At 44.8% G+C, this 15,159-nt stretch overlaps 1 protein-coding gene and 1 long non-coding RNA gene across 13 annotated transcripts in view; one reads left to right on the top strand and one right to left on the bottom strand.

Annotated features, from left to right (window-relative positions):
- Positions 1-15,159, top strand: part of CHST9 (carbohydrate sulfotransferase 9) — a 268,368-nt gene that overhangs the window by 232,175 nt on the left and 21,034 nt on the right. For 9 of the 10 annotated variants that reach the window (XR_014807755.1, XM_084964386.1, XM_084964383.1 and 6 more), the window contains one exon: positions 8,302-8,339. The exons of the other annotated variant lie outside the window; for it this stretch is intronic. Coding sequence is in view for 8 of the 9 variants with exons in the window: in XM_084964386.1 (XP_084820512.1) it covers positions 8,302-8,339 (38 nt within the window). In the remaining variant the exon portion in view is untranslated. The remainder of the gene's footprint in view (positions 1-8,301; positions 8,340-15,159) is intronic. 10 annotated transcript variants of the gene reach the window in all.
- Positions 11,014-15,159, bottom strand: part of LOC146402778 (uncharacterized) — a 68,681-nt gene continuing 64,535 nt past the window's right edge. The window contains exon 3 of one of the 3 annotated variants that reach the window (XR_014807789.1): positions 11,014-13,448. This is a non-coding gene — a long non-coding RNA (uncharacterized LOC146402778). The remainder of the gene's footprint in view (positions 13,449-15,159) is intronic. The other 2 variants (XR_014807788.1, XR_014807790.1) reach the window with 2 other exon arrangements.

Below are 15,159 nucleotides of genomic sequence, written 5' to 3'. Positions count from 1 at the left end.
TGAGTTGTTCATGACCTGGTCCCTAAGTCCCTCCAAAACGTGGATGTGTTCCCTGCCACTTACAAAACCAGCCATCACCTACCTCTTCCTTATCTGGACAGACACCTCAAATTCTGGACTCACTGTGACCTTTTTCCAGGGACACTTATGTCCAGCCTGTCTTGTCATCAGCCTGGGTTTGTGAATCTTAGGTTCCTACCTGTAGCTGGAGCTTTCAAGACAACTGCCCCCTTCTTCCACCAGCCAAGGTCCCTAGTTCCACATAACTCCATAGTGCAATTAAAGAGAAGCCTGAATCGTCACTGTAGCTGTGCTAAGAAACTTTATGTTAGTAAATAGTAGTTTAGTGAATGAAAATGGGGGAAAGTTGGGTAAATCAAGCTAAAAGGACAAGTAAAATGTGGTTAACCTTAAGGAAAAGTATAAAAATGATGTTCTGAGTTATCTAGAATTAACCCTCAGCCCTTCACTTCAATTCCCAAAATTTTGAACACTTATTGTGTTTCTAGGGCAGAACGAGGCTGCTATAGATATTGTATAAAATAGGAGAGAAAAAGGTCCTTTTGACATGATTACTATTATGAGGATACTTGAAAATTCTTGGAAAATCAATTGAGAATGGATGCAAAAATACCTACTGTCACAAAACAAAGCATTTGGTATGGGCCAGAATATATCAGTAGTCAGCTTCAGGCCCTAATGTGGTCCATATAATGAGTTTTAATCCATGAACCTTTCCTTTCAGTAGTGAGTAAGTGCCAGGAGCAGCACCCTTAAAATATGGGAACTGATATAAGCCACCCCTGACTGAAAATACTGTCAATCATTCAGTAAATTTGTACTAAACCCCCAGAGTATGCCAGCACTGGGCCATGCGGTACAACAGTAAAGAAGATGGGCATAGTCCCTGACCTTAGGGAGCTTACCCTTTAGAATAGGAGACAAGAAAAGAAGCAAGCAAACATACAAATGACAAAATGATTGCAAGTCGTGGTAAGTGCTAGCAAAGAAAAAAATGATGGGCCGAGATCAAGAATAACAAGGGGAGATGGATGAAGAGAGAAGAGCCCCTAAAGTCTTAATATTAAACTGAAACCTGAAAAATCCAAAAGAGCCAGCCCTGCAAAACTGAAGAGACAAAAGCATGTACAAAGGGCCAGAGGTCAAAAGGACCAGGGATTCACCTAAGACCAAAGCAATTGGAGGGTAGAAAGGGAGAGGGAACAGCAAGCAAGGTGAGGTTGGAGAGACGGGCAAGAAGCAGGTGGTGCAAGGCGAGTAGGATGGAGTAGGAATTTAGGGCAATCGAGTGTGGATGCCGGGACCACCAGAAGGCTGACGTTGCATCTGAGGAGCTGCAACAAGGCACTGTCTCTAAAATGGACAACAGGAGTTGTGGATAGATAGTTCCGAAGACGCTGAGTCTTCATGCTGTCTGTGAACTTCTTTGAAATGCCTCCCCTGCTCCTGTCTTCACCCCCCTGGGACTATTCCTGGTCCCTGAGTCTCTTCATAAGCAATGGTGCCAGCTCTGTGTTCTTTTGCATGACAGGCCAATTCACTGAATTGCAGCTCTACCCCATTCCAGATCACCATCTTGGTCCTCTTCCCCAAATTCTCATCTTCCTTCCTAAAATACTCTTTGATGGGGAGGAAGAGGAGGCAATACTCCAGAATCTGACAGCTGTAGAACATCAAATTACTCTACGTGATGCACAGAAATACAACGGGTGTGTTCACACTCCAAGAAAGAGGAGATTCGTAACCTTACCTTCTTTTCCTTGTCCCATCTCAAGATTTCACATGGGGTACCTTCAAAACAGCTGAGCATCGCTACAGAAAGGATAACGTTATATGGAGACTGTAGTCCAGAAGTAGACTATGTCAAGGAAAAGCAGGGAACTGAGCCAGCAAGCTCTTGGGGAGCTTGAATGGTCACAGTTGAATCCCCAGAGCTGAGTATCCATATGGGACATATGGTAGCTGAGCAAACATTTGTTGAATAAGTGAGTAAATAAGCCAGATATGACTCTGTCCTATCTTCATTCCTTTTATCCATTTTCACCCACATGCTCCTTTGATTTTCTTCTCTTCCTTCTCATGTCAACCTCCCTAGTCTAGGCCCCAATCCATCACCTTGTTTATCCACCCACCAAAGCCCCCTAACGTATTTTCCAATTGTTCTCCTTCTTCTCTCCAGTCTACTCACCAAGTTGAATTTGTCTTCATATTCCATCTCTGCTGAAGAAACCACGGTTGGTTCCATATTGTCTAAGACTTCAAACATAAGGCAACTGACTTGTTTCTAGATCACCCTGGAGAACAATATTTCTCCTGAAACCCTTCCCTCTGTCATTTTCACAAACCTTCAAATTCCATCCATTTCTGAAGATCTGATCCAACTACTCCCTATTCCAATTCCTCCATCCCAAGGTTGGGACTTATCTCACCTTTTTTTTTTTTTTTTTTTTTTTTGGTCTTTTCGGGGCTGCACCTTCGGCATATGGAGGTTTGATGGGGTCAAATCAGAGCTGTAGATGCTGGCCAAGTCTATGACCTACACCACAGCTCACGGCAACACTGGATCCTTAACCCACTGAGCGAGGCCAGGGATCAAACCTGCGTCCTCATGGGTACAAGTCAGATTCATTTCCACTGAGCCACGATGGGAACTCCCTCATCTTTTTTTATAAAGGTCTTGTATTCAGCTTCTCTCTCAGCATTTGTTTAAACATGCCTATATCCAGAAGATATTCTTAAACTCCATTAAATAAAAGGCCAATAAAAAAGGGCCTTGGTTGTTCATGACATATTTCTGCATAAGCTAAAGGAGAGGACAAGTAGTTCCCGTCATGGCTCAGTGGTTAGCAAACCTGACTAGCATCCATGAAGATGCAGCTACCATCCCTGGCCCCGCTTAGTGGGTTAAGGATCTGGCGATGCCGTGAGCTATGGTGTAGGTTGCAGACGCAGCTTGGTTCCTGAGTTGCTGTGGCTGTGGTGTAGGCCAGTGGCTACAGCTCTGATTGGACCCCTAGCCTGGGAACCTCCATACGCCCCAGGTACAGCCCTAAAAAAAAAAGGAGAGAGAAAGGATAAGAGTAGTTATTGGTGCAGCAGGTTAAAGATCTAGCATTTTCACTGCAACAGTCCACGTTGCTGTGGCATGGGTTCAATCCCTGGCCCAGGAACTTCCACTTGCCCAGGCACAGCTAAAAACAAAAACAAAAACAAACAAAAAGAGTAGTTATTTGCAACGTCCCTCCCGGAAACTTATTTGTTCCCCCAGATCAGCCACATTAGTTTCTCTTCTTGTGTTCTCACACTGTGTCATTCACAAAACTCTATTAAAACACTTAAAATGTGTTTTAAGTGTTTTAAGAGATGCCAAATTATCTCTTCTCATCTCTCCCTCCCACTTCACCTTGACCTAGGGTGGGCACCCTGCTCTGAATGTCTTTGCACACCAGGCACTCAGCAGGCCTCTGTCACCTTGAAGGTATCATATTTTTTAGAATAAATATACTATAAGACACTGGATATGTAATTTCCATTCATTAAGTAAGGAAAGTGGCCAAACAGCTAATGAGACTTGTTTTGAAGGACTGAAAATGGGCCAGAAGCACTGGAACTGGAGAAATTATTTCACCTGCTGGGACTTGCTGTTCAAAATAGACTTTAAACTGCAGATTCTTGCGACTCTGTACACGGCTGCGGAAAATGGAGACTGTAGTCCAGAAGTAGACTATGTCAAGGAAAAGCAGGGAACTGAGCCAGCAAGCTCTTGGGGAGCTTGAATGGTCACAGTTGAATCCCCAGAGCTGAGTATCCATATGGGACATATGGTAGCTGAGCAAACATTTGTTGAATAAGTGAGTAAATAAGCCAGATATGACTCTGTCCTATCTTCATTCCTTTTATCCACTTTCACCCACATGCTCCTTCCACATTTGTCCCATTTTTCTGGATGTGGGCATTTTTCTGAGGAACAGATTCATAACTGCTTTTAGATTCTCAGAGGGGCCTGTATCCTGAAAGAGGTTAAAACCACTTCGAAACTGTTTAGGCAGCAGATGAATTTCTCCTGAAGTTTGAAGTGATTCATCAAAGTACTTAAAGTAGGGAGGATTAGTGAGTCTCACCAGAGTTTCGAGAATTTTTGACACTTATTCTAGAATTATACATCTTTTGTCTGGCCCTGCCCCTCAGCATGCACAAGTACCTGGGCCAGGGATTAAACCCTCGGCACAGCAGTAACCAGAGCCACAGCTGTGTCAATGCTGGATCCTTAACCCACTGAGCCACGAGGGCACTCCTGGAATTATACATCTTTGAGGAGTAAATCCCCCCAAACTTTAGTGAAGGTGGGTTGGGCTGTTTCTGTAACTTCCATTCCTGTAGCTCATGATGGACAACAATGTCCCCCAATCTGTCTTTTTTGTTGTTGTCATCTTTTTGTCTTTTTAGGGCTGCTCCCGAGGCATATGGAGGTTCCCAGGCCAGGGATCTCAGAGCTGTAGATGCTGGCCTATGCCAGAGCCACAGCAACACAGGATCTTAGTCACGTCTGCAACCTACACCACAGCTCACAGCAACACTGGATCCTCAACCCACTAAGCAAGGCCAGGGATCAAACACGCAACCTCATGGTTCCTAGTCAGATTTGTTAACCACTGCACCAACCTATCTTGATCATAAGCTGAGCCAACAATGTCCACATCTTGCCTCTGCAGTTTTCTCTCCTCCTTGGTCCCCTTCCAGCCATGCATCACCCTGATGCCTGCTTCCATTGTCACATCACCTCCTCTCTGCCTTTGGCTCTCTTGTCTGTCTTATAAGGACTCTTGTGATGATATTGAGTACATCCAGATGATCCAGGATAATCTTCCCATCTCAAGATCCTTGACTTCAAAACACCTGCAAATCTCTTTGCCATGTAAGGTACCACATTCACAGGATCCAGAGATTAGGATGTGGACAATGTGGGGTGGGTCATTTTTCAATCTATCATAATCACCTTGCCAGCTTTCATAACCTATAGATATCTTCATTTTAATTATGAGAACAAGCCAGTATGATTCGCTTAATTATCATTATCCACAGTTAAAAATCCACAGTTCCCCCAGCTCCCTGCCCCTGTATCTCCCACATCCAACTAGTCTCCAGAACTTACCTCAGAAATGCTACCTGAGGAGTTCCCGCTGTGGTCCAACAGGATCGGCAGCATCTTGGGAGCACTAGGACACAGGTTCAATCCCCAGGCCAGCACTGTGGGTTAAGGATCCAGTGTTGCCGAAGCTGCAGCTTAGGTTACAACCATGGATAGAATCTGAAATCCATATGCTGCCAGGGGGCCAAAAAGAGGGAAAAACAAAAAAACAAAATGAAAGAAAAGAAAGCCTCCTGGTCCAGGCATCCCTTCTGCCTGCCCTCACTCCTGGCCAAAGCCGTCATCACTTCTGCCTGGACGCTTGCATGCTCACAGTATCTCCCTCACCATCAACCCGTCCCCCACCCCACCTATCATCTTTCTCAATAACAGCTTTGGTCACTTCACCCCACCTCCTGAAAAATCTCTTCTGGCTTCCAACAGCCTGCAAAGCCTTTTCCAACCTCATCTCATGTCAACAACCTCCTAAAGCTGGTCTCTCACTCTCTTCCCACACCCCTTCCTTCCCACCTGCAGTGGTCCATAGGCTTAGATGATGGGAGCCACTCAAAATGTCTCATGATCTGCACACCCTTGCCTTGCCTCTGAAACCTGGCTTTTCCTGTCTCAACTCCCTGGAATGCTCTCCTCTCATCCTCTGTCTGCAAAGTTCTTGCTTATTTCACTTCAATCCTCATAAATTTGGAGAGGGGTAAAACTAGTTAATGCTTTGCTAGGTGGCCAAGCAGGACTGGAACAGTGAGTAACTAGCCTGAAATCAAGCACCTAGTAACTGGCAGAGCCTTAAACTAGACACAAGGGTGTTGTCTACTCCATTTTCTAGAATCCAGTGGGTGGCCACATAATTAGGTTATAACTATTTGATTGTCTGGGCTCTGATTTTTTTCACTTGAATTCCTTCAGATTTCCCTGGGTTCATAAGAAAACAAAACTAAGATTCTGTATACTGCCCCCTCAGCAACAGCCCTGAGTGGTCTTTGAAAAATGTAAATCTGGGAGTTCCCATTGTGGCTCGGCAGGTTAGGGCCCAACATTGTCTTCATGAGAATGCAGGTTTGATCCCTGGCCTCATTCAGTGGGTTAAGGATCTGGTGTTGCCACAAACTGTGGTGTAGGGTGGCAGCTGCAGCTCCAATTCAACCCCTAGCCCGGGAACTTCCATATGCTGCAGGTGTGGCTGTAAAAAGACAAAAAAAAGCAATCCAAATAGAAAAACATATCAAGAGTGTCCGATTGAACAGTACCATTAAAAACTGAAGGAAATTGGTTCTTCTTATCTCAAACTCTATGACTGGCCCTTAGCATATTGTGACAGTACCTTGACTGAAGAACCTACTCTGTGCAAGAATGCCAGTCTATTTTCTGGGTTCCTTATTCTTCTACTGTACCATATGTAACACCTAGCCTGGTACTGAACACTTGGTAAAATTTACAGATTAACTTATTGTTTGATCTTTTACTTGACAGGTGAATATCATTTATTCATTACATGTCTTTTTTTTTTTGAAAAGAGTTTGACAGTTTCTAAACAAATAAACGTGCAACTACCATACAACCTAGTAATTGCATTCCTGGGCATTTATCCCAGGGAAATGAAGACTTAGGTTCCCATAAAAATTTATACACAAATGTTGATGGCAGCTTTATTCCCAATAGCCAGAAACTAGCCAGATATTTTTCAGTGGGTGAATAGCCAAACAAACTTTGGTACATCCTTACTGTGGAATACTACACAGCAATAAAAAGGTGTGAATGCACAGGAACGCACATAGCAACCGGACTCTCCAGAGAATTATGCTACATGAGAAAATTCTATCCCAAAAGGTTATAATAAGTATGATTCCATTTACACAACCTCCTTGAAATGACAAAATGATAGCAACAGATGAGTGGTTGCCAGGAGTTAAGAAGAGGGTGGGGGTGGGAGGGCAATGAATGTGGCCACAAGAGGGCAACATGAGGGACCCTCGTGGTGATGGAAACGTCCTGTGTCTCAGAATGTTCTGTGTTGATGTCAGTGTCTTGGTTGTGATAACATTGTTCTGTAGATCTTCCAGATGTTACCAGTGGGGAAAACTGGGTAAAGGGTAGGAGTTCCATGGTAGCTCAGGGAGTTAAGGATCCGACATAGTCACTTCAGTGGCTGTCATTACAGCTGTGGCTTGGGTTGTATCCCTGGCCCTGGAATTTCCATGTGCCACAGGTGCAGCCAAAAAAACAAACAAACAAACAAACAAACAACAACAACTGGGTAAAGGGTACATGGGACCTGTCTGAATTATTTCCTACAATGCACATCCCCACACAAACATCTTAATTAAAACTTTAAGAGGACATGTTTAGTAACATGTACATATCACACCAAGATGTTCACAAGCACATAATAACTTCATAGCCACCAAATGTCCTCTTTCCTGGTATTTTGTTGGTTGTTGGTTATTCCTAAAGGTTTTTTCCCTTGTTTTTAGGACTAACGTGGTATTGATCACTTTCATGCTATTTCCACAAGGGCTGAGTTTATTATTTTAGAGTCTTTATGATGTATACCCCTCAGTTGCTTTTCATATGTTCCGTTGCTGGTTTGTTTCTGTCCTGACCATGAGACCATTTAGAGAACTGTTTGTACTTTAGTCTCTAGCGGTACCAAAGCATAAGAATATCTTGATCATCATTGTATGTCAGAGAAAAGTAGCACCTCTGCCATCCGCCTCTTTAAATCTCCTTGCCTCTCCCTCAGTGTTCCTGGAGCCCAGTGTTAGGATTACGCTCAGACAGGCTGACCTTGTTCAGAATCCTTTGACTGGCTCTGGTTCACATTTTTCTCTGGTCCTTTTCTTCTCTTTACCATTTCTCTGCCAAAGTTTAATACATTCTTCTGGTATCATTTTTCCCAGATTTCCACTCGATTTTCTATTGCCTTTGCCTTACTGTGGCTTATTTCAGTTTTGACTTTTTTTTTTTTCCATTCCCATTATTGGAGTAATTGTAAATGGCCCTTTTTCAATACAAATCCTTGCCCAGAGAGTCTCTGACTGCTCCTGTGGTTCTAAGTGAGAACAGAGCAAGACCAGCACCGTGTTTTATTCCTTTTCGTACTTTAATGTGGAATTTCTCTTTGCTTTCTCTTTCAGTGACTAGAGAAACAATCCAGGAACGTATCACCAACCAGGTATTTCCTCACGTCTCATCAACTGTCATATAGAATTTTGCCTTAAGTGTTAATAATTAAGCATTTGTAAATGTTTTTTTTAAGGGCATTGCTAATTATTGGGTTTGAGCAGTATATGTGTTGTTGGTTCTGAGAATAAATAATCAGTCATATGTGGATGATCAAACGCTTCCCTTTTCTCCTCCACCTCATTCTTTGCCTCCACCCCATCCTGCCCAAGGGCAGGAAACAGTGAGAGGTGGGCTCTGCCAGTTCTGACGTGGAAGCATCTTGGCGCCTGGCGTGATGTCTGCATTGATTCTATCATGGCTGCAAACAGATACCTTTATCTACTTCTCCCTTAACTAAGGTGACTGTCCTCTGTGATTTTCCCAAGTTCTAATTCACCTAGTCACTCCCTCCCAGGCAGTTAAGAACTAAACTCTCAGCAGTGGAAACCTACAAGCCAAGTTTCCATTCTGCTCTGGGATTTCTCTCCACAGTTAGCCAGTGTCATCCAGCCTGGCTCACTGTTTTCTTACCTGATTTTTTTTTTTTTTTTTTTTTTTTTTTTGGCTTCTTAGCTATTTCTTGGGCCACTCCCGCGGCACCTGGAGATTCCCAGGCTAGGAGTCGAATCGGAGCTGTAGCTGCCGGCCTACGCCAGAGCCACAGCAACGCGGGATCCGAGCTGCATCTGCAACCTACACCACAGCTCATGGCAACACTGGATCCTTAACCCACTGAGCAAGGGCAGGGACCGAACCTGCAACCTCATGGTTCCTAGTCGGATTCGTTAACCACTGCGCCACGACGGGAACTCCTTACCTGATCTTTTTACTGTCTTATTTTTGACCTTGACTGGTAGATGGAGTCATTCTGTACGATAGTTTAAGAAGTTAGACACTCATCCAAACCAAGTTGGGTTATCTTGCCCCACCCCATCCCCTTCTGCCAGGCCAGTCTAGCTGCAGTTTATCTGAGGGCTGCCTGCATTCCGTAGACCCAGGAAACTCAGACACTGGCCTGGGGCAAATATGCTAAGGTTTCATTCACATTTCATCGACATGACTCTCCATATCTTTTTTGGTTGTTGCTCTCCTTTGGTATAAATTATAACTCACCCTTGCCAAGGAGAAGAATGGTACATCCACATATACCAGTCGAGGATACATTTTTCAACGTCTTCTCCTAATGCATTTCAGAATAAGTTCCAATTCTCGTCCCCATTGTCATTGCAACCAAATTAAGTTCTAGCTCTACCTAATCTGTGCCAGATGCCCTGCGGTTCATCCAATTTTAAATATTGTTCATTCATTGGACTTATGTACTGTATTGCAAATTCAGTAGGCAAAATTTAATGCTTATCAGGTACCATTTGACTTTTGAATACAGTTGTAAATATTGATTCTTAGTAGCAGCCATCTGTTTGCGGGGAGTTTTGTTTGTTTGTTTGTTTGTTTTTGCTTTTTAGGGCCACACCTGAGGCGCATGTAAGTTCCCAGGCTAGGGGTCAAATTGGAGTTGCAGCTGTCAGCCTACACCACAGCCATAGAAATGTGGGATCCCAGCCACCTCTGCAACCTACACCACAGCTCCTGGCAATGCTGGCTCCTTAACCCACCACAGCTCACCCCAACCCACTGAGTGAGGCCAGGCATCAAACCCACATCCTCATGGATCCTAGTCAGATTTGTTTCCACTGTGCCACAACAGGAACTCCAAGTAGCAGCCCTCTTAATACTTGAAAGTATATCACCAGGCAGTGTTAAAATCAGCCATTTCAAATGGCTTATTTGCCTTTGGGGCTTAGTTTCTTTAGCATTGTTTTTGCAACTGTTTACATATACCCGAGTGGCCAGTAAGAATGTGTGGCAGTTCACCTGTAAAGTTTATTGCTACCGTTTGTATGTATTTAAGTCACATAGGGAATACTTTTCCTTATAAAGAGACTTGCTTTTTTTTTTAAAGGTGAAGCAGTTGGTCAAGAAATATATTAAGACCTCTTCTTGTGGGCATACTTTCATTTCCTGTACTTTCTTTCTTTTTACCCTTGGCTAAACGAATAGAGCGTGTATTTACTAAACTAGAACACCAAATATTTACTTATAATCTTAAACATTGATTTGGTGCCAGATAAAATCATAATGGTTCCCAGGCCTAGTAAGAGAGTGAAATTCTTTGGATTTTAGCTTAAGAGGTAAGGGTCTTAAGTATATCAGTTATATAGTCATTCTCAGAACGGATAGTTGCCTTGTTCAGTCAGTGTCTGCCAGCCGGTATTTCTCATTCTACAGTGGAATTTCTATCCTTTCTTCTCACAGTTTGGGAGGTGCTCCCCATTTTCAAGAATGCACCAGGAATACAATTCTTTTTTCTTTTTCTTTTTTTTTTTTTTTTTTTAAGGCCATTACCCGAGGCATATGTGTTCCCAGGCTAGGGGTCAAATCGGAGCTTCAGCTGCCAGCTTACACCACAGCCACAGCAACACCATATCCAAGCTGCATCTGTCCACAGCTCACGGCACGCTGGATCCTTAATCCACTGAGCGGGGCCAGGGGTTGAACCCACAGCCTCATGGATGTTAGTCGGGTTTGTTACCGCTGAGCCACAATGGGAACTCCTACAATTCTAAGAGGCATCTTACACCTCTAATTTATCTAAAGTCTGTCAAAAAGTCAAGAAAAGAAGTCACTGCCTTTGTAATTTTTTTTTAATTGAGGTATTGTTGACATGTGACATTGTATTAGTTTCAGATGTACAATATCATGATTCCCTATTTCTTTTTTTTTTTTTTTTTTTTTTGTCTTTTTGTTGTTGTTGTTGTTGTTGTTGCTATTTCTTGGGCCGCTCCCGCGGCATATGGAGGTTCTCAGGCTAGGGGTTGAATCGGAGCTGTAGCCACCGGCCTACGCCAGAGCCACAACAACACAGGATCCGAGCCGCGTCTGCGACCTACACCACAGCTCACGGCAACGCCGGATCGTTAACCCACTGAGCAAGGGCAGGGACCGAACCCGCAACCTCATGGTTCCTAGTCGGATTCGTTAACCACTGCGCCACGACGGGAACTCCATGATTCCCTATTTCTAAACTGTGAAATGATCACCATAGTCTAGTTGCCACCTGTCCCCATCCAAAGTTACAAAACATTGTTTTGTCTTGCGACGAGGGCTTTTTAAGATGTACTCTCTTAGCAGCTTTCAAATATACAATACAGTGGTATTGACTGTAGGGGCTGGATTGTGCATTCCATCCCCAGGACTTATTTGCTTCAGAACTGTAAGTTTGTACCTCTTGGCCCCACACTCCCCTTCTTTAAATCACTCTGCCACCCAAGGAACTTGGCTCTTGAAAAATATTTCTGTGTACTCACTTCGGATAATCAATAGGGCTCTTTATCAGAAAGGAATGGAAAATGGAGCCCGCTGAGGGTTAATCTTGCCCCTAAATCCTTCCCAGTAGGCATTATAGGGTGTAATTAAATTGAAATTGAAAATCAAGTCTTTTTTTTTTTTTTCTTTTTTCCATGAAGCAAGCTACGAGTTGCACACCAAGTGTGAGAAAGAGCAGGGTGGAGCAGAGGGAAGGTACTAGCCTACTGGCCAATATCCAGCGAGCATTTTTAGCCCGCAGCTCTCTTACCACACCTGAGCTCTGAGAACAAACAACTCTTTGAGTTCTCTGGAGGGAGCGCTGAATTCTTTCCTGTGTAACTCACTGGGGAAATTAGTATGCTTTTTTAAAGTAACTTGTTAACGCAGCTTGTTTATGGGAAGAGGACAAAAATGAGCAGTGAACCGCTTGGCAGCTTACGTCCCAGAATGAGGTGAATGCATGACCCATTTTTTTCAGCTGTCTCTTTGGCAGTTCAGTGCTGCAACAATTTCCTCTCTGAAAAATGTTCCTCATAGAGATGAAATCTCCTGTAAGGTGTTCTAAATAATTTTGACTGTGGTAGATTCAAGGTAATACCTAAATAGACTACCGAAAGTGCCTTCAAAGCCAAAATTGAATATGATCCGTGGGAGAACAGGAAAACCGAATATGAAAACTTTGCCCTTACCTGGCATTTGGGGTGGAAGTGTTCTAAATTTAGGTTGTGATGATGGTTGTACAGCTATAAATATAATAGAATTTGTTGAATAAATAAATACGTTGCCCTTAAGTTTTGGAAACTGCCTTCTTATATAGATGCAATCGAAACCAAAGTAAATAAATACCTTCTGTTTATGTCTTTTGGGCTAATGGATGACTGAAACCCATAGTGAATTAATACTTTGTTTTTATACAGCTAGAGGGACACTATGGGATTTGGTTTCTTGTGGAGAGGTATGCATGTGGTAGGGAACATTCCTGAACATTCCTGATTCCGGCACTGGTGATGAGAAAGGCTTGCACTCCCAGACTGCCCAGTTCACAGAGAGCCAACACCCTCAGCTGCTGTCACAGCCTATGGATCTGTTTCCTGATTCTGCTGGAACAAACTCTCACAAAGCCAGTGCTTTCAAACACAAAAACTGGGGAGTCTCATTGTGGCTCAGAGGGTTACAAACATGACTAGTATCCATGAAGATTCGGGTTCGATCCCTGGCGTTGCTTAGTGAATCAGGGATCCAGCATTGCCCTGAGCTGTGGTGTAGGTTGCAGATGTGTCTCGGATCCGGCATTGCTGTGGCTCTGGTGGAGGCCGGCAGCTACAGCTCCCATTTAACCCCTTGCCTGGGAACTTCCATCTGCTGTGGGTTCAGCCCTAAAAAGCAAAAACAAACAAATAAAAAACACTTAAGTGGGTTGTCTCTCAGTTCTGGAGGTTGGAAGTTCAAAATCCAGGTGTGGGCAGGGCCAGGCTCTCCTGACCCCTGTAGAAGATCTTGCCTCTTCCCTAGCTCTGGTGGCAGCTGGCAATCCTTAGGGTCCCTTGGGGTGTAGCTGCATCTCTTCAGTCTCTGCCTCTGTGGTCGCACAGCTGTCCTCCACGGGTTCTGCGTCTCTCTTCTGTCCTAATAAGGACACCTGCCATATTGGCTTAAGCTCCATCCTCACCACCTCATCTTCATTACATCTGCAAAACGCCATTTCCAAACAAGGTCACGGTCATGGGAACCAGGAGTTAGGACTTCAACGTACCTGTTTGGGGGACACAATTCAACACGTAACAGCGCAGAGACCCTAAAGCCATCCTCACACCCTCTCTCCCCCTGACCCCACCACCCTCAGCCTGGAGCATCTGACACGATCCCCTGTAACCCTGTCCAGTCTAGCTCCTCCTATGCCCGCCCTCCCTCCCTCCCTCGGCCCCTGCTTCCCCCAGGCCCTGTGTCCCTTGTTCGGTGGCTTTATCCAACTCTCCTGCTGTTTCACCTTCCATTCTGTTCCACTTTTCCTTCTAAAATACTAATTAATCCCCTTGCATCTCTCCTCTGCTGAAAAACAATCATCACTCCCATTTTTAGCAGTGATTATTAACCCTGTCTGTGCCTTATAATCACCCTGAAGCTTTGTTAGCACAGATTCTGAGACCCTCAACATCAGTCCCACCCCCAAGAAATTCTGGGTGGGTGGTTGGGTTCAGACAGGGTGCAGCTCTTAGACCAGGCTAAGAGGGCTCACATGCTTTAGAAGGCCTCAAACATCACCTTTTTTTTTTTTTTTTTCAGTCTCATGTTCTAAAGTCTGATGTGCAGTTGAGCACACACACAAAATATCAGAGAGGGACAGAGCTGCTGAACTGAGCCTCTGGTCCAAGGGGGTGGGGTTGGGCTGGAGGATGAAAGATCAGCCTGTGCCCTTGGAACCAGAGAAAGAATGGCTGCTTCTCTTTCAAGATATCTCCCCCACCCCCTGAAGTGGGAGGGTGTGTAGGCAGATGGCGTTCCTTGGGTGGCAGTATCTGTGCCCTCCCTCTGCTTGGGAGGTAGGTGCCAAGGGCGATGTAGTCCTGGGTGCCACTTAGAACTGAAACTGACAGCACTAACAGCCTGAACTTAGCCAGAGCACAGATTGGGACTTGAACCCACATGCTGGGACTCGAACCCAGCCAAAACCCAGTTTGGGACTTGAACCCATGGTTTTAAATTCAAGTTACTCACCCTGTGTCTGGACTCACCAAGGCTCAGGTTCTTTATGCCTCCATGCAGAAGGAATTCAGTGAGACAAAGTGATAGGTGAAAAATAAATTTATTAGGATAGGATGCTTGTGAGAGATACAAGCAGGCAGGCAAGGAGGCTCTGCCCCCCGGACCTGGTGGGCTACAGTTTTATCATCCAAGGGGAGTAGGGCTTGGAAAGGCCCGCCTCTTCTTTTCGGGGAGTAGTAGCTCCTCAGTATCCACTAAGGTGTGTATTGAAATCAGCTGAAGGGCTGTCTCCAAACTCTGGCCCTTGGTCTGAACCTGAATGCAGGCCTCATCCCATCCCCACCTAATGACCTGAGGCAATTTTCACCCCCCTCACTAGTCAAGCAGCCCTGCCTTATTCTGATGGCTTTCTTGAACTTACTGTGGTCTCCCAATATCTCCTAGGTTTCCCTCTGTATCTATGATCCCCTGTTGGAACTTCTGCAACCACCTCCTACTCTATCCCTATCAGAACTGCCTGGCAATCCCAAGTGAGAAAGCGAGGCATGAGCTCTGAGAACCTGCCTTCCCAGGCACCTGACAAGCTTTAATGAGCCATCCTCATCCTCCATCAGGCAGGTCCAGCCACTTCCCAGAGGTCCCCAGCTGCATCCAGCTTCTGCCCCACCCTCCTCTCGAAGGTCCAGTGGACCAGGCAGGCCCCTGTGGCCTGAGCCACAGACTTCTTTAGCCTCCAGGCCCAGTGTGGCCTGTGGGACAGG

The sequence above is a fragment of the Sus scrofa genome, chromosome 6, assembly GCF_054392235.1.
Source record: "Sus scrofa isolate SSC_HxYL_T2T_F1_AM1 chromosome 6, Sscrofa_HxYL_maternal_Yorkshire_Landrace_v2.0, whole genome shotgun sequence".
Classification (NCBI taxonomy): domain Eukaryota; kingdom Metazoa; phylum Chordata; class Mammalia; order Artiodactyla; family Suidae; genus Sus; species Sus scrofa.
The sequence above is the reverse complement of the archived record's forward strand: the minus strand, read 5'-3'. Positions and strand labels throughout refer to the sequence as shown.